This window comes from Cupressus sempervirens, chromosome 8 (genome assembly GCF_028749045.1).
Source record: "Cupressus sempervirens isolate cs-2001-9-10 chromosome 8, ASM2874904v1, whole genome shotgun sequence".
NCBI classification, from domain to species: domain Eukaryota; kingdom Viridiplantae; phylum Streptophyta; class Pinopsida; order Cupressales; family Cupressaceae; genus Cupressus; species Cupressus sempervirens.
The window spans coordinates 208,731,326-208,751,913 of NC_143125.1; the positions used below are offsets into that span (position 1 = coordinate 208,731,326).

The 20,588-nt window shown below is 33.8% G+C and overlaps 1 protein-coding gene, 1 long non-coding RNA gene and 1 pseudogene across 2 annotated transcripts in view; 1 reads left to right on the forward strand and 2 right to left on the reverse strand.

Moving 5' to 3' along the window:
* Nucleotides 1-3,005, reverse strand: part of LOC149542241 (alpha-L-arabinofuranosidase 1-like) — a 142,058-nt gene extending 139,053 nt beyond the window's left edge. The window contains exon 1 of the mRNA XM_089797246.1: nt 1,775-3,005. Coding sequence (XP_089653372.1) covers nt 1,775-1,942 — 168 coding nt within the window. The 5' untranslated portion in view covers nt 1,943-3,005. The remainder of the gene's footprint in view (nt 1-1,774) is intronic.
* Nucleotides 1-20,588, forward strand: part of LOC149542240 (uncharacterized) — a 196,840-nt gene that overhangs the window by 171,155 nt on the left and 5,097 nt on the right. The window contains exon 2 of the long non-coding RNA XR_016355443.1: nt 18,793-18,883. This is a non-coding gene — a long non-coding RNA (uncharacterized LOC149542240). The remainder of the gene's footprint in view (nt 1-18,792; nt 18,884-20,588) is intronic.
* On the reverse strand, nt 17,145-18,094 carry LOC149542242 (uncharacterized; annotated as a pseudogene).

The following is a 20,588-nucleotide window of genomic DNA, read 5'->3' on the forward strand; positions in this document are numbered from 1 at the left end:
CTGATTCAAAAAACATTATTTGGCTTGAATCAAATTGCCGATGGTGTGAATCACCGCAATTCTTGGAACTATGCTTAAAGCATCTAGAGGAGGTCAATCTAGAATTTGAGTGGATAATGAGGCTATAGATCCTATATTTAGTAATGATGACCTTGACTAGCTTGACCAAGTAAATAGAGAGGCTAAGGGTGTAGCCATGGAAACATAGGTACAATTGATGATCAAGGTTTTTCACTTTCCCAAGTCAAGTGAGTTTTTTTTCCAAGTAAGACACCCTCACCAAGTTTAGTCTTGGAACTCTCAAAAGGATGAAAAAACATAGAAGTTTCAAATTTGAAAGCAATGGCATAAGATATTGACAAAATACATTTCTTGGGCTTGATTTCACTAACAAGCTTAGGTTGACGGTACATAAAGTCTAAAGTGGAGTCAATTTGAAGTAATATGGAATTTCATAATCACAAGCAATGTCAAGTTCAAAGAATATCTCCCATACAAAATTATGCAAGCAGGATAAGTACTTTTCCAATAGAAGAAATAGCTATGATCCATCTCTTGGACTATACAAAGAAATTAGAGAGCATAGACTAGGATAGAAGGCCAAGGGTGGTAATGATAGAAGATTGAGCATAAGAAAGAGGACATGGATGAAATAAAACATACAATGGATCAATATGAGGGATATTATCCTATAAGAATACCCAGCCACCAATAAGAGGTTAAAAATAATGTAAGAAAAGTTTAAAATATAGATGTGTGGAGAGAGAAAATGTGGCTGAGCTTAATCCTACTTATGAGCATGACCACAAAACCTTTATTGGGGTAAAAATCAAATGAAAAATCCAGCTTCTCGTAACCCAATAAGGACCAACTGACACCAAGTTAGATGTAGAAAGGTAGGTGGAAGGTCCCAAAAGAAAAGGAGAGAAGTGTCGAAAAAACAATGAAATTACATTTGCAGAAAAATATGTACGATTTAAACTTGGGTTTTACTGCTATATGCTGCTTTTCAATAGTAGACCACCTTGGCTTTTTTAAGTCCAGGGTCCCATAGACTGTTTTAGTCATGCAGGCATTATTACAATCTCCATCATATCATATATTAGCATCTCTCCTTTCCAGAAAAAGGGGTGACGCAACATTGTTCAAGCATATTGTATAACAATGGATTCCCTTTCGTTTCCTTTAGAAAAGCATATTGTATAACAATGGATTCCCTTTCGTTTCCTTTAGAAAAGGAGACAATTTATAGACAAGATCTGCAGGTGCATGAGTCCTGGCGACATCTATAGTTATATTCTACCACGGTGGATTCGTTATCCCCCTTTAGAATAAGGGTAGACAATTGATATGAAAAGACTGCAGGTTTGTGGCATCGTATAGCAATGGATACCTTCGTCTTCTACAGGATAAACAAGAGGAAACAATTAATATGATTTAATTGTATTTCCGTGTTTTAGAAAGGAAGGACAAATCTACCGCAAATATGAAAAATCTTCTCCCCTTAGAGAAAGGAGAGACAATTAAGATAACAAATCTGCAGGTTCGTAGTCTCTAGCAACATTGTACGTTGGTTTTGTATGACAGTGGATAGCTTCTAGCTCCACAGGATAAAGAAGAGAGTACAATTTATAGGATAAGAAGGCCTTTCCCTGTTTTATAGAAATAAGCTAAATCGAATGAAAATTGTTCTTATCTTTGTATTGAATTAAAAATACGAGGAAAATCAAACTAATCTTTCATTTATCAAGAATGGAAGGAACGAAATACTCACCTCAAAAAATAGTCCAAAAAGAGTTGAAGGAATCGGTCTAATAGGTTGCCCTGCATCCACATAAAGAGACACTGTCTGGTTCTGCTGCTTTGCAAAAACTACTATTCCACCGAACCATATCACAGCAAATGCAACTAAAATTTTCAAACTTCCAACACCTTCCTCCATTTCCAGCAGTTAACAAGCAAATAATGCAAGGTTTTCAAATTCAACACGCTCCACGTTATAGCACGCCTGCTAATATCTTTCCACACTATAAGCAATTAACTAGAATCAAGGAACAGACTTTTCTTTCCAGACAACAATATACGGTGCTTATACTGTCCTTGGACAGTATAACAGCTCTACCAGAATCCTTAAACAATCTTCAGACAACAGTATACAGTTTAAATAATAAATACCGTATTTTGAAAGAAATAACAATTATACTGGAAACATTTGAGCAATCTCAACTAGTCAGACAACAGTGAGCGATTCAAGCGCGTTCCTTAACGAGCTATTCAAAATCTTTAACAATTGTATCCTTCAAGCAGCAATTCTTAACACTTTTTTGAGATTCAACTGTAACGCGCTATAAATATGTCTCTTTTGCTTCTTCGCATAAACTTTAAGCATAATAATCTCGAGCTTTGGAAAGACGATTCCAAAACCAAAGCCTTTTCACCAAAATCCGAAAGCTTGAGTTGTGTGAAATACAATTTTGCCAACCTTGGTCTGGAATCCTTCATAACTTGCCTTTTAAAGGCATATTCTACAACTGTAACAACTGAAATGCCAAATTATAGATGGACAGGCTGAATCCCATCCATATTTCTGTTCGATTTGCCGTGTACTGAAAATTTTGTAACTTCCCCCTCGATTCCCAACCGCCGGTCTACTTGAATGAAAAATAACTAAATTTTGATCATTTTTCGGTAGTTCCGAGAAATGTTGCGGAAAAATGATTAGTGGAAAGTACAATTTGTATTTATGCAGCGCCTGCGGAACCCACCCAGCGTGTACATTAGACCGAATGACAGAATTATTAAAGAAGTTCATCTTAAAATATTCTTGGTCATCTATTTTACATGATTTGGCTTTTGCAATAACTAAATTTTGATCATTTTTCGGTAGTTCCGAGAAATGTTGCGGAAAAATGATTAGTGGAAAGTACAATTTGTATTTAGCCAGCGCCTGCGGAACCCACCCAGCGTGTACATTAGACCGAATGACAGAATTATTAAAGAAATTCATCTTAAAATATTCTTGGTCATCTATTTTACATGATTTGGCTTTTGCGATACTACTACTGTATGGGCGTATATATACGATAAGAATTGCATCATATGTCTCGCGTAGATGAGAACTGGATCGTATTGCGATGAGGTTGGTAAGAAGATATCCATTCGTTGCATTATTTTTTAACTAAATTGTTGTTATGTACTAAATATTTTAAATAGGTACCAGTCAATTATAATTAGTATATTAGGTAAAGGCTATTACTTTTCAAAACAAATAATTCAAATGAATGATCACGTTTGTTGAACAATGAAAACAATCTAATATATAATATATAATATATAATAATTTCAAACACAACATAGTAGTTTATATTACTAATAAGTTCAAGTTTAATAATTAAATAATTAAAATTATAAAATTAGTATTAAGTTGTTTCAATTTTCAAGTTATTCTGATTTTCATTAATTAGGTCTTTTCTTTCTTTTACTAATTGTAATTAATGAGAGTAGTATTTTGTCCCTTCTTGAAGTCGTCCTATAGTTTTGAATCTTAAATACCAAGCAAATTTCAAACATCTAGGTGACAAAATAGTAAGTGTTTAGCATAGAAATTTCTCACCCCTACTAAGAAGAGGACACAATATATAGTAGTAAAACCGTGACAACAATCTTCACTGGTGATGTCAAAAGACTACACAATCAATGAAAAGAAAAGCATATCCATCGATTATAAGAGTGGTAGCAAGAAGACTCAAAATGGGCAGGTCCTCCTCTATTGAGCAATCTAATAAAAGATGAAAATATGGCATAACCCAAGCAATAGTGCAAGGGTCTTTTCTCAAATGATTTAGTAAGTTTGGAGATGTTGAGCTACAAAGGTCGTTTTATTGGCTTAAACTTGAATTTGCATGAGCATGAACAAATCACCAACAATTTGAAGTGAATAGAAAAATTGGAATAAATAATAATATTAATGCATATATAGCAAAACTCTTATCTTTGAAAATATAAACGCAACAAAAAATTAAATTAAATTTCAAAGCTTTGAATGATCGGATTAGAATTTTGTCTCATTGCACAACAAAACATTATGTCATAAAAGAGCTTGGTGAAGGGGCTTAAAAAATATCATGAATTTACTATCACATCATTCTCACATGAGCAAAATTATTAACTATGTATTGTTTTATGGGGGAGAAAAAACTATCAATTGTCATTTCAGATCTTTGTCTTAATAAGTTATTTATATATTAAAAATATCATTTGGGATGAGGATTAACACTTCAATCTGTTTTGTAAAATAAAAGGGTGGATAAGGGGGAACATAATTTTTGTGTAACTTGAGTTTGTTTACAAATGGAGGAGTTTCATTACCTCAACATATTACTATCATAAGATCGACCATCTCACTACGTGATGCTCCTTTGACAAGGTTAGATCGAAGAAATCACCTTCTTGTTGGCTAGGGGTTTCGGATGATCACTATATGATTCAGAAAGTATCCACAGATGTGGATGTGTTGGATAGCTCTTCTCATATTGATCTCACTTTGGCTAAGGATTTTGTTGTTGTCTTTGATGATTCAAATGTTGTCGCTACAATAGTTTTGACTCAAAATGTTGCTGCTGACTCGTCTCTGGCTGCTAATTCTATTAATTTGATTATTGTCCCTTTGGCGGCTTTGAGTCAGAATGTTGTTGTTGTCCCTTTTTCTGTAACTAACATTGTCTAGAACACTGTTGCTAGTGCTTCTCCTATTGTGAGGGTTTTGGGGGTTAGTGGGGATTGACAGAAGGCTATTGGGAAGGTGGAGGATGGTTGGACATCAATTAAAGGAATAAAAGGCAAATCCTCCAAACCTTCATTTGGTATGTCTTTACATTCTCAAAAGACTAGATCAAAATGTAAATCTTGATAGTCTGTGGCTTCTTGGGTTGTTTTCCCTCTTGTTGGGAACTTTGGTGTGTCCCTCTAGTTTGTTGGATGGTATTCCATAGTTGTTTTAAGATGCTCATTGCTATATCTTTCTTGTCCCTTTGTACAAGGTTGTGGGCCCTTTCAAAGCTTGTTTTTTCTTAATCAAAACATATTACTATCATCACATCACTTGTGTTTATCTATAAAGGAAGGAGTGTCATTACCTCAACATATTACTATTATCAGATCATCATCTTACATGAACATTTGCATGATTGGGATATATTAGGTATATTTTACAATTCTATAGGGTGTATTCATTCCTTATTTCAAAGAACTAAATCAGCTCTAAGGGTTTGATTAATTTCAATAACCCCTAAACAAGAAAGTGTTAGCATGAATGCTGATGGTATTCCTTTGGGGGAGTATTCTAAGCATTGCTAGAACACTTGGGAAGATTATTTGCATGATTGTCATGTTGCATTCGTGATTGTGTTTGGCATTGATGTCAACATTGAATTATTTCTTTGAAGACTAACGAAGTAGTAGACAGAGAACGAGGTCGTACAAAGAGAGTATTGATGATCAGGTCAAGTGCAGTTAAGGATGTGTTCTATATTGTGTCCTGATGAAGTAGTTAAGTGTGCATGGAGTAAGTTGAAGACATGTAGAAGAAATGACTAATTTATAGAGGACAGTATACAAACAGAGTACTTGAGAAGAAATTTTTGATGTTTAGATTATATCTCCTAATGGAGATAAAATCATGATGAGCACAGTTAAACAATGATAGAAGACAACCTGATGATGACATCAGTAAGTGCACAAGGTCTGAGGTCGCACATGTGAGAAGTAAAGACTGTGAGCTGACAATGGTGTGTAATTGTAAAGTAATTGATTATCTTAAAGAGGTCCTATTATAATTAATTGGGAAAGCCTCAAGGATGACTCAAGGAATTGTTTTGAGGACATGGTATAAAGGAAGGATATTTTCCTTTCTTGGAGATACATGTGTAGTGCGGATTGTGTGAACAAAAGAAGAGTATTTGGTACATGCAAATAAGTAATCCAAGGGATTATTTGGATGTGAAGTTGGTGATCTAGTTTCAAGATCAAAAATGGTTTGGTCCAGTCAGAGGAAAAAGGAGCTATACTTTTTTATTATTCTACAAGGAATAATATGGAGACTAGTTGGACAATGAGTTCAACAATCTTGCCCCCAAAGTTGTTTGGATAGTGGGTCCATCTACTATTAACCCCTAATAGGGTTGGAATCTCCTAATAGGGATTTAGAGTCTCCTAATAGGGATTGATATGTACTAAATATATTGCATTGAGTCCTAACAAGGTCCATCCTCTAACAAGGAACTTTTATATTAGTACATCTTTTTGTGGGTACTATCCCCCATAGGGTTTTCCCTCTAATCAAGAGTTTCTCTAGTTAACAAATATGGTGTTATTGTGTATGAATGTCTTCTTATGGTTGTTGATTATATTGCTCACATGCTTAAGGATTAATAAGGCTGATAAATGTTTGAATAGTTGGAAAATTAATTCAACATAGACTATTGTGATCTGTTTTGACTAGGAATTTTCCACAAACTAGATATTGACAATTTTTTACCAAAGCATGCATTATTGCCAACATCTCTTTGTCATAAATGGAATAATGTTTTTTAGCTCCTATGAGTTTGCAACTTCCTTAGGCTATAAGATGTTTCATTTTCATTACTACAACCCCTATGCCTTTTCATGAGGCATCACATTGTAATTCAAATGGTATATAGAAATCCAATATGGCTAATACTGGGCATGAGCTCATAACTTATTTTAGTTGCTCGAAGGCTTGTTGTGTTCTCTCATCCCAAGTGAAAGCTCCTTTTTTTGTTAAGTCTATAAGAGGGCCTACAATTTTGGAGAATCATTTAAGGAACCTTCAGTAATAACTGCATAATTTGACAAATCCTCTAAGTTGTGTAAAGGTTCAGGGCCTTGGTCATTCTTTAATAGCTTTGATCTTTTCTTCAAGACTTACCCCTTCTCTATTGATATTGTGCCCAAGGTAAAGTATTTCTTTAAGCCAAAATTCACACTTTGAAATTTTAGCATATAGAGATTCTCTCTCTACAATATTGTCCTATTCTTCGATGTGTCTTAGGTGTTCCACCCATGTCTTGCTATAAGTAAGAGTTCCATCAAAGAATATAAGAAGGAAATTTCATAACTGTTGTCTAAAGATGTGGTTCATGCAGGATTTGAAGGTCATTAGCATGTTTGTGAGTCCAAAGGGGAGTACAAGGAATTTGAAGCGCCCATAATGACATCTAAATGTTGTTTTTGGTATATCCTCTTCTTTCATCCAGATTTGATGATATCCCTATCTTAAATCAATTTTGGAGAAATAATATGCTTCGTGTAATTCATCCATTAGCTCATCAATTCTAGGGATAGGATATTTGTTTTTATAGTTTTCTTGTTTACTACCCAGTAATCAATGCATATTCTCATTGTCCCATCTTTCTTCTTGATCAGTACTAATAATGATGTGAAAGGGCGTCTGCTAGGTTGCATGTGTCCCATTTTTAATATTTCTTTGATAGTTTTCTCTATTTCTTCTTTATATTTATGGGGATGTCTATAAGGTGTAGTGATTACAATATTTTCTCCTTCTTCCAATTCTATGTTGTGTTTGAAACCTCTTTTAAGAGGAAGTCCAAGAGGGATGTCTTCGAACAACTTTTTATATTTCTTAAGGATGCATAGAATCTCCACATGAAATGTTCGCTCTTTTGTGGGATTTTTATCTAGGATCATACATTGTGCTACTATTTTTCCCTAGTCATGCTTTAAGATTTTTTTTCATTGTATTGCATGAAATTACATTTGTTGATCCATCATGCATTCCCCTCATAGTTATTTATTTTCCTTTATGTTTGAAACATATTTCAAGATTTCCTCCATCCATGATAAAACACCATAGGAAATTTTATCCTTGGCATCCATAAGCTGATATCATTTTGGATGTTTGTCGTATAAAAGTTCCTTTTAATTATATGCCCATTGGCGGCAATTTCCACTTGTGTAATCATTTTTGTACAACAATCTATGTTTTTGTTTGCCAACTTGACCTTAAAACCTTCAAAGTCTTGAGTCTTTAGCCTCCTTTTCACTACCAAATGTTTGTTGATAAAATCATGAGAAGCCCCTATAAATTAACTTTTGACCCTTAAGTATGACTTTAATCTGAAATGGCCTATTCTTGTCTTGGGATATGATTGCCAATGTTCCTTGTTCTAATTCCTCCATTCTTTCCCTTTTATTTGTTTATCCAATTTGATTTAATTGCCCTCTTTTATATTGGTGACCTCATCCCCAGGGTTCCTTACATTTAAAGCATAGATTTTTTTGGATTAATTTCCCTTTGTGGGCATTTGTGTCTAGTGTTCCACAGTTTATTACAAAACTAACATGGTTTATCTTGGTTATCTCTTTTGGTTCCTCTGCTTCGGTTGAATGTTTTAGAAGTAAAATTTTGGGATCTTTCCTTATTATTAGATTCAATCATTTTTTCTTTTCTTATCACTTCTTCTAAATTTTGTGCCATGTGAGGTTTCACCATAGTCTTTTGTGGATTCTTTAAGACCCTCTATGAACATACGTGTGATTCTTTTTTGGGAGAGATCAAGAATCATGACTGGAAATTCTTTGAATTGTTTGAAATATTTGTGCAATATTCCTATTTGCTTAAGGTGTGTTAACTCTTGGAAGTACCACTCAGTATCTTTCTCATCAAATCATCTCGCGAGTTTTTGAGAGAACTCTTCATAAGTTTTTACGTCTTTATGCCCCAATGAGATATTCCCTTGGGTCCACCAATCATGTGTTTCTCCCCCAAGAAGGATTATGGAAAATTGGAGGGCTTCTTCCTCTGTCAAGGGGTTTAGGATAAAGAATGTGTTTAGTTTTTCTAACCATTGATGGGTTGACATCTCCGCTGATCCATTAAAAATCAGAATTGTAAACCTTCTTACTTTGTGCTCGAGTTCTTCAATCATATAACCTCTAGGCATCTCTCTTCTCTTATTTGCAGAAAATTTTATAAAGGAGACTACTTCTCGAATGCGAGGTTCTAGAGCTGCATATGCTCTTACAATATCTTCAATGCTAGTTAGGGGTTTTTCTACCCCTTCCTCCTCTCTTAGGTTTACTATTCTAGGTAGGAATGTAGGTTACAGAAGGCTCGAACTTGAATTTATATTGTTATTTTCAAAATGGATTGAACTAGTTTCTCTTCCTAGGTTTGGTAGACTTCCTAAGTTATTGACTCTAGTAGTATAGGATGCTTCCTTTTGTTTGACTTTTTCTAGTATTCAATGTTTAGGAATCTGCATTTTCCTTATTTGACCATGTTTGACTTTAATGTGTCTTTGTTATCAATCTCGATTCTTTTCTATTTTTATCACTTATTATTATTCCCACTTGTTATTTTCTAATGACCCGTCGATGCTAGCTAGAGCTCGTTCGATAGTTATTTGCTTTATTTTGATGTTAGTTGTATCCTTATTTTTTCTTGTTGATTATTTGACATTGGAGTGTGGAGATATGTCTTCTGTTCAATTCCAATAATTGGCAATTGATTCCTTTTTTAAATACTCCTCTTCCTTGTTCCCTTTCATTCATTGCTTCAATCTCATATAGATGCTCAAGTTGTCTAGTCACGCCTCTTTGGACAAGTGACTATTCGGTGCTTTTAATGGTAAGCTTGCAAATCGATTATAGATTTAGTTGTTTTACATAAGGATATTGTGCATAGGCTAGTTTATTGTGATTTCTTTATTTATTATTATTGCATGAATTTCAAATATTATTATTGTTTATTACTATTATTATTATATGCTTGTTTCAAATATATCATTTCCTTATTCCTTATTTTTTACTATTATTATTATGTACGTAAAATATGAATTTCTCATTTAGGTAACTATATGAAATGTATATAAATTTCTTATCTGGAGATTACATTCATTATTGGGAACTATTGTTAGGTTATCACACTTCACTAGACAATCTTTTGAATAAGCATATCCAAGATCTTTGAATTGACTAAACAATAATGCATTTGTCAATACAGATCCTTTGAAGCTCATGATGCATCGATCTATGCTCTTATCAAAAGATATTCACATTCAAGTTCGCTCAACCAAACATCACAATGCATATGACTACATATGATGCTTTATCACAGGGAAATGACCTTTCCTTTATACCAAGTCCTAATAACAAGTGTTGAGTTGACCTTGAGGATTTCCTAACTTACAATAATAATATAGGACATCCTTAAGTTATTACAATACACATACATTACAATCATACACTTTCCACAATGATATCAATAATACGCAATTCATAGGAAATAATACTCTGGACAGTCTTTAATAAGTCAGCTAAATTCAAATATTTTATTTTGTTATCTCAACCGTAGCATCTTCAACATGTCTCTAACCTTCCTTCTGGTTCACTTAACAAAACTCTATCTCTACCAAAAGATACACCTCATTTACTAGCAATTGCTTTCCAGAAACTGTCTCTAAAAGTAACCTCTAGAAAAATTTGCATAACTCTGCCTAAACTGCAAATATGTTTTTGCATACATAGTCATAGCATTAGAATAGTCTCTTGAAGCTACTTTGAAGTTGACATAACATACTCGACAAAATAAACAAGTCCTTATGTACTCGAAAAAATAAACAAGTCCTTATGTACTCGTCCTTTACTAGATGACTTGGTCATAGTAATGATTGTCCAACCTTGTCTAGTAAATGATTAAGTGTTTGAACACTAACAGTCAACTTAGGCATCGAGATCAACAATCTCTCCCTTTGATATTAGTGGAAAAAATGCCTTGTTATGAATTATCATTCCATGCAATAATACTCCCCCTGAGACTATAATTCGAATGTGCAATCAGGATATGCAAATGTTGTTTCATCTAATGAATCTATCTCTGATTTCTACGACATATTTGTAGTATATTTCCCCCTTGTTATTATAATTTCCCCCTTATTATGCTATACTTTATTTTCCCCCTTTTTTTGTCACTTATGGGTTGGGGTTTGCTGGGGCTATCTTATACTTATCAAAAAAAAATTGATGACTTACCAAATTTCTTACAAAGCCTTTATTTCATTGCTCCTTTACTTTTTCCTATACTTGAAATCCAATTTCGAGCTCGGAAGTTAGATCAATTAGGCTTTCAATATTTAAGAAATGTGTCTTTCTTCAAGATATTTTGTGCTATAGACACTTCTTTCTAACTAATTTTGAAATGTGGTAGCCATAGGAATTAAATTAATATCAATGTGTTCTTCATTTCACTGTCTCAAGCCGTGAGCTTGACTATCCTCCGCTAACCAAATGTTAACTTATGATATGAGGGTGAGCTTGAACTTGTGTTCTTGCCCAATGATATAGTACCAGCCCTCATGTCAACATGTATTAAATCAAAAGATCATTGATTCTCCAATGTTAAGAAATCAACATCACAAAGCTTCATATATGAAGAATTAATAGTCTTCAAAATTTCTTCTAACTGTGTGACTAAATTAGAAAACTCTACTTGTCTATTTACAATTCTCTACAGACTTTCTCCAAAACTTTGTGATCAAATTTTCTCTCAGACCATTCCATCAATTTGTCATTGGTCTCAATATCTTCTGATTGAACCTTATCGATTATATACACTAACTGATCCAAAATTTGATGTTGATTATTCAGGTTAGTTATTCCAAATGCATCACAAAAATATCTTTAGCAATATGTATACTTGTTTCTTTTTGTACTCTCTCAGTAGTTGTTCTTGCTTTGCCTTGCAGCTAAAGAAAGTTTGCAATTCCTTATTTTCTCCAATGTCAATTTTTTTAAGTCATAGGTGGGTAAAGTGATTACCTCATCTAGACTTACTGACTCATCAATCATCTCTTCTGTTTGAGTCATAATATGAGATCGTGGGGTTGTATCACTAGGTACTAATATTTGCAATTGTTTACCCTTCTCAATTGATCTAAATACCTATTGTTTCTCCCCTTGAGTAGGTGTCACCTGCTATTTAGGTGTTCTAATTAATGGTTATGATGGTTTTGCACTTAGAAACTATAAAAGAGTTTGTGCATCTTCTTTCTCTTTTGGTTTCTTATCCTCTTATACCGACTTTGTTCCCTTGAATTCTACTATCTCCACTGTAGTTTGAAATATAGGCATACAAGTGAATTGTGGAAACACAATTATAGTCTTGCCTTGTTTCTCAACACTTGTTTCCTCAGTAACTTATGTAACCTCAAAATTATCAGTCTTTACACTTTCAATCCTTGGATAAGCTATGATTTGTAACAAAATTGGATTGGTGCTAGGTAGAGATGTATCAGCTTTAGTATTTTGCAAGTTTTCTTCTGTTAACACATTTTGATCATGTGGTGATGAAACAAGAATTTTTTCAGTGGTAACAACATCTTTTTTTTCACATCCTTCTACTAGTTGCCCAATTTCCTTAGTAAGTTTTGCAACTTCTACTACATCATCTTCTTCTCTGACTTCTCCATCTCTTTCCTCTTCTTCCTTATCTCCTTTATTAGCTTAGATTGAGCAAGTCAAATGATCCTTCCATATATGTATGCTCTCTTGCTCAACTTCATGAGCTTTATTCATCAAAATTTTGTATGCCCTTTCTTTTGGCATAAATTTATTCACAAAATCTTTTAGGGCAATAGACATATGTGTCTTCCCTAAATCTGACATTATTTTTGCTAAAGTGGTCTCCCTAATCTATCCTTTAGTGTATAATGCTCACTTCCACTTAGCATCAACCTTATTGTACAAATTTTCTAGAATGCCTTCTCCTAACTCTATAGGTGTAGATTTAAATTGTATCATCATTTCTATAAAATATTTTTCAAGTTTTTCTTGATCTTCTTTATTTAAGGAATCAAAATTGATGTCTTTGAATCTTGACAAGCTTGCTCATTCAATAATTTGATGGCATACCTTATCTACAATTGTTGGAGGTTTTCTTAGCACAATCTAAAATTTTCTCAAATCATCAGACTCGATTTCTTCATCATCTTCTTCCTCCTTTGCTACAACTAATTTTCTCTTCGACCTTGTAGCAATGTTCTACTTAGGTGAACTGACATGTTTCCTCTTTGATGGATTTTCTTTTGTTTTGGTAGTTAGGGCCTGGGCTATCTTTGATCTCATTATTGTTATTCTTTTAGGCTCATAAGGCGTAGCAACCTTTTGCACACCTTTCCTGAGATCAACTTTAACTTTGGGATCAATAATTATCTTTTTTTTTTTCTTGGTTTCATTATGCTCGGCAACAACTAGCTCTTTGCCTTTTCCTTCCTTGACTTTAGTTCATTGTTCTAATCCTCTGTGATGGGGAGTCTCTCACACTTAGAGCCTTTTTTCTCTAATCAAGGCTTTCTCTTAGCCATCTTAGGGTTCTTTCCTAACACCCTACTCTAGAGGATCTTTTATGAGTCCTCTCCAACCTAGAAACTTGCCTATCAATTCAAATTGCATGCATAGTTCTCTAAACTCCAACTAAGCATCTTTATGCTCATTAGGAAGATACACTCACGAAGGGCTTCCAATATGGAAAATACATCTTTTTATCATCCTTACAATGGTCTTGGTCATTTATCAATCACTATGCACTATCTTTCCGAGTCTAACACTTCAAGATCATAAATTTCCTCTTTTAGACCTTGTAGTCCTATTAAACCCAATTAGGCCTCCTCCAAACAAGGAACTTGGAATAACATCAAAAACTCCTTAGCAAACCCTCTTGGTGTCTTCTAGACTTTATTTCATAATAACCTAGACTCAAAGATTTTCTAGATTTTAGACTCCCATGGCATTCGTACAATACTTTTCTAGTAAATCCTATTTTTTAGGGTCTTTAGGGCAATGACAACATTTCTTTCTTGATTTTCTTGGTTTTACTCCTTAGACCTTCTCCTCTAGCCTATGAACCCTTGAATCCTCATACTCCATTTCCCCAATCAATATTTTCTCATCCCAATAAAGCAAACTCATTCAAACTCTCTTGCAAGAACTTTGTTTCCTAGCCAAACAACTCTAGGCTTGCCTAGGGCTCACTTGCAAAATTAGAAAATGAACTCCTACTAACTCTTCCTTCCATATTTAGACTATATAAAATGTCTACTTCTTGATTCCAAGTGGCCATCAACATCCCATGGCTGGAAAACAAGATGCAGGCATTTTCACACAAACTACTATGTACGGGGCAATGAAACTGGGAAATCTAAACTAATTTTAAAATATCAATAAATGGATTCAAAAATTTAAAACAACCATGCATAGATAGTTCACAAGTTATACACTAACTTATTCAATGGTGATAGTGATCCTTTTAATCCATTAAATTTGAAATGAAGGCCAAAATCCCAAAACTATCATTACAATCAGTGTTGTTCTTGCTTCCAGTCTATACACAAAAGGTATCATCCTATTTTAGGTTTTTGGATGGGCATTTATACTCCTACTCCATCTATCCTAACCCTAATTTCATGCCTTGGACCTAATTAAGTCTCCCTCCAACTTTTGAGTAAAAGTTGTCATGAGCAACTTTGACATTTTTGCAAAAATGAGCACATGTCATTCCTAACTTGTCAAGTTTGACTCCAACCCATCCAATTTTAACCAATTCACACATGTGGACCACATTTAAAAATTATCCCTCATTTTTTAGGTATTTGGAAATTTTGACCATAGTAGACCCTATCAAGACCTTGTAGCACTAACTAGGTCTTAACAAGTAAAACATGATCAACCCTTGCACTCAACTTTATTGCATGGTCTCCAACACACCTTGGGAATTTATAACTAGCCCTTATTTGGTCAATGTCTAGCTAATCCATTAACAAGCCAAAATACCTATTAGGGTTTTCCTTTCCCCTAAGGTGCTCCTGTACCATACTCCCCTGCAAGAAAAAACTAAGATACTTGTGGTGAGAAGAACTCCATGTTGATTCCAGGCTTCTTGAAGTCACTCTCTACAATCCATGTTGCTTTAGCTTCAAGGATGTCCTTCCATTTGATTATGTACTCTTTATAGACCTTGTTCCTATTAAGTACCAAAATTTTCACTTGGTACTAAATTGAATGAGTTCAGTAATTCTAGTATAACATGGGAATCACTTCTATGTGGGACATGCAAATGAAGTGAGACCTCCAATTTCTAGGCTACTTCTTATCATATGTTTCACTAAAACTTACAAACATTTTGAGGGAAAAGGAAAGAAGGCTACAGAAAATGAAAGCTAAGCTAAAGTGATTGCACCTAAAATTCCAACTAATGACATTCAAATAAACTATAACACTTGAAACCCAAAAATTGGTAATAGATTCACACAACTTGCCTCTGTGATGCATGCACATCAATGTTTTGCAAAAAAATTTAAATGCATACTTTCCTAGTAAAGGAAAAGATAACTTTCACAATAATGAACCTTTGATATTCATGAAACATAATCTATAACCTACACATTGCACTCTTTATAGAATAGGCATAATGATGAGACAAAACTAAAGGAAAAGAAGAATTTCGCTAATAGTTTGATCCAATAGCACCAACACAAAACTCCATAATTAGCAAGAAGGTGATAAAACTCATCAAACATTGTCTCCAAGGTAGCTTCTAAATATCATAACTTAGTTACAAAATCATGCAAAAACATGCCCAAAGATAGAGAAAAGCCACTAAGAGCCAAAATTGCATAAGAGAGAACTACTTTACAAATGAGTTACAACCTTCTTAAGTAGAAAATCAAACTCCACCAACTTGTTTTCTCCGAAAAAGGTTATAGAAACACCTTGAGTTGGATTCAACAAGAAAACCCTCAAAATACAAAATAGGATCCTCCACTCTTCAAAATGAACAACAAAACAAGGTAAAAACTACCTCAAGTCATTAAGACACTTATGACTCACCTAAACCTCCCCAAAAATACCCCTAGTACTCATAAATGGCTTCTAAAAAGAAGGAGAAAGTCAAATTCAACTTTCCTAAACTGACTCCACAACTCCTAGATAGACTTCTTCAAATGTGATGACAAAGCCCATACACTCACCTCTTGATATTTTAAAACACATTAAGTCATAAGACTTAGTCATTTTAGACATGTATTTTGGTCCCTTCTTTAAAAAATATATTAATAATTAATTACAATTTATAAAACCATTGTAATTAAATATTAATTTAAAATATAATTTATAAGTGTAGATAATATTATTAATACTAACTAATATCAATATTTTCCTCTTTTTAAAAAAAAAATGTTAACATTAGTTACTATAGATAATATGATAATACAATTCTAATGGACCCGAAATGAGATTGAAATACCATTTAGGAGAAAATAAAAGGGAAAAACTAAGTCATTTTTACCATTCAACCAAGTATAAAATGAAGGAAACAAGAAGACTTGGCAATGAAACCCTAGCCGCTAGTTATGGAGGAAATTTGGAGCAATTCTTTTTCCTTTGCTATGAAAATGAAGTTAGTTGTTGCTATGACTAGGTCCTTGATGTGGAGTTGTTGAAGTTTGTGTAAAACTTGACTCTTCATTTTGAGCATTACATGCCTCATTTATGGTTTTTTCAAATACCATTTTGTGAAGAAGTTATGAGTCTTTTGAACTGTTGGAGTGAAACATGGCTATTTGTGGGCAGTTCTAATGCCATTCTAACTGATCTTATCCTTGCAACTATAAGTTAAATCTGTTGTAGTTCTATTTCCTTTGAAAATTTGTGTTTCTCTTGCTTTTTTATAATGGTCTCGGAGCTTCGTATGCTTAATCATGGTTGTAGGTTTTGATTTGTTGATGTCATTCCCTAGGATCATTTTCCTTTAAAAACTAGAAAGCTCCAACCACCTATGATTTTATCATGTGATGACCACCGTCAATGAGATCTTCTGCTATATATTTTGAGCTCTTCTTTCTTCTTTTGGGCCTCTTTGCATAACTATCATGAGCCATGTATTGTTTAATTTTATTGCAAAAATTTCTAATTCGAACCCTTGCTATAATCTTTTTATGTTTGAGCATATATCGTTTTAATGGTTCAAGCACCGTTTCATTTTGTTGATGGCTATTAATGAACATTCTCAACAATTTTCTTGGTCTTTGATGCCAATTAAGCCTTTTGTATATTTAGAGAGGAATACGTGTACAATCTTCTATGGTTTTTATTATTGCTTGCATTTCATCATATATGCCTAGATGCCCATAAGTATTGAGCATGCTATTAAAAAAAATGTATCACGCATAGGCCCAACGTGCCTCATTTGGCTCATAAGTTTTTCAGATTTAGCTACTTTTCCACTTTTTTTTGTATGCACTTAACACCAACATGTACGATTTAATTGTAGGCTTAAACCTTGTAAGCTCTAGATCTTGAAATACATGGGTCACATCATCATGAAGTCCTGCACTTCTGTAAGCATCTATCAAAATATTATATGAAGCTTGATCTAGCTCACAAACCATATGCTGCATGAGAGAAATTATCTCAGATGCTCTAGTTGGAAAACATCTTTGGCTACTTGTAAGATTCCATAATTGCATTATAAACGTAGACATCTAATTTGTGCCCAATAGACAATAATAGTTCAAATATTTTCTCTAACTTTTCACAGTTACCTTCCTTGGCATATGCATTGATTAATAATGTGTAACTGAAAATGTTCAATTTGCATTTTGTAGACTTCATTTCATTAAAGATTTCTAGAGCTAAATGAGAGCATCTTGTTTTTCCATATACATTAATCACAATAGTATATGTATCAATAGATGGTTGGCATCCTTCCCTTTACATCTTCTTAAAGATATCCTTTTCTTTGTGAATGTTTCTAGTCTTTTTCAGAGCATTAATAAATGTATTGTATGCAAAAACCCTAGAAGGAAAACCATGCTTGTGCATTTTACTAAGAACCACCTCTTCTTTTTCAAAAATTCCATACATTCAATATGCCTCAACAAGTAGAACATATATATCTTTAGTTGCAATACAGGACGCCTATTTCATTCTCAAGCAGACACACTCTATCTTCTCACACTGATATGTTTTTTTCATAGGCTTCTATTAACACGTTGTAACACATAATATCTAGCCAGAAGTGACTTTTATCCAGTATCCATTCACATATTGATTGCTTCTTCTTCTTGCTAGCATCTCTCTAGAAATCATAAGTAAAATCATTCTTATTATTGAGAACATTATTTTTTGTATATTTTTCATTTCTAGTATTCTCTTTGTTCATATTGTAGCTTGTTTACCTTCTGCTTGATAATCACCTTCGAAATGTTCCTGACTATTCATGCTACATCAAATTCCCATCTCTTTTTTCATACCCAAAGCATTTTAATAGTTGTTCTCTTCTTTTTGAGGCCTTCCATCATTACTCAATTATGTTCTTTTCCCTTTTAAATACTAAAATTGGCCTGCCATTATACGTTTACTGATATGCATTTCTAACTACAAAATTCATTATTTCTTCACTTGCTCAATCTTTTGAATAGCTATTTTGGTCTTATTTCTAATAGGTGCGCCGAGCTCAATAACCTTCGTGGGAGCCTACGGTTATGTCCGAGTACCTATTAGAGATAAGATTCTGCATAAGAAGCAAACATATTAACAATAAAAACTTGATATAATGATAATTGCCTCTTTGCTGGTATATATTTCTTTTTTATGTGAGTACATATCATAACAATAGCATAGAATGTTTGTGTATGAGGTGAGGTGTTTCTATCATTGCTTAGATCCATTAGATCTAACACATCTTTCTTATGGATGCAGGACTCAAAGATTTGGAGAAAATGTAGTTCAGAGCAACAGGCAAGAGGGATTGGAGCAATGCAATACGACTAGTCATTATAGGCAATTAATGGTGCCTTATAACCCTCTCGTTCTATGCTCTTTTCATGTTTATGCACTTTCGTAGAATAGAAATAACTATAAGCATTTAGGGGCCACTCTCATGGTTAATTGTGTGAGAGAAATTTACTTTCAGTATTTCATTTCATTCTATCAGTTCTAAATATCATTTGTATCTATTTGTTGATGAATAATACAAAGATGTTCTTGTGTAAAATTATGGCATTCAAGCACTTTCTATGTCTTCATACTTAAATTTTACACATGTGCAAAGTTTTAGTAAGATTGTTGGCTATCTTTGTTGGATGTATGCTTGCTATCCATTGAACCAATAGCCTTAATAGTCCATTGGGAAAGGAGTCAATTTAGGTGTGCCAAAATGAGTAATTTTTGTTTTCAGCTCAGTGTTATTTGTATTGCTTGTAATGATGAGGAAGGTTCCCCTTCATCATTATGGGTTGTTTTCATGACATAGTTTGGATGGAATGATGACATATTCTTGCATAGCTGAAACAAAAATACAACATAGATAACTAAAGTCGGACATTGTTGGATATGTGTAGGTATCTTGGTCAGGTAATCATGCAGGTATGTATGTTGCATAGGAAACTATGATCTCTCTTTAAAACGGATTTCTTATGAGCATAGGTATGAGTGTGATTAGGTGGCTAAGGAAGGTGCATGTAGGTAGCATTGTTTTACTTTTCTTAGCTCATCAGAAAGCTTGGAAACTTTTATTGAAAGTGGAAACACTAAATGGAGAAGGCATTGGATCCGCCCCACCCATTTTGAACCTTGTTTGTTCTTTTCGTTAGCTAGCACCGAATCTTTTCGAATGGGGGAGTGCCTGCCCATTCTTGGCTATAGGCATTGAACTACTCTACTATACTTGGACAACACTTAGTGAAAACAAAGAAACACTTATCCTACCCTAGATTAAGCATCAGTTATAACAGGTCAAACAAAACCATTAACAAAGTGTGAGAAGTAGTTCCCCTTCCTCCTTAAACCAAAATGACAAACATGCTTATTGAAAACCATGAAGAGATGAAACAATGCTATAATCTTGACCATTTGCTGAAATATATTTAACTTGATAAAGACCATACTTACTTGGTCTAGCTGGCTAAAAACATCATCATTTTGGGATGGATCAACAATATAAGGCCACAATTCTATAGCAATAACATCTAATGAGAAGTACTTGTTAGGTGTCTACACATCTAATTCCTCTTTGGTGCTCTCAATCCTTGCCAAATGTGTGTAGAATGGAAAAATTTGGAGTTCCATTTGTTTGGTTGCTCCTATTTGATTATTTTAGGTTGATGGCCTATTACTGCAACATATTGTTGTTGATTAAGATCGACTATTTCAAGTGCACCATGCCAAAATAATTTTTTCGTTATTATTTCCTATTCTCATTGAGGATGACATTGTATCTAGTTCTAAGCAAAGCTTTTATAGATCATCCCAGAATTGATCTTCTCCCAAATCTTCTTCATCATTTTGCACAGTTGATGGATTTGGAACAACATGAGAAATTATGGAAACCTTCTGAAGAAAAGGTAGCAAATTGATATCTAGTTCATCTTCAACAATCCCTTGATCTTCGAAATCTGGAAAACATAGAACTTGTGTAGTCTTTACTCTCTCATCCTGTTGTTCTAAAATCAATATGGGGAATACTTCAACTATGACATCCTCTTCAACAAAACAAG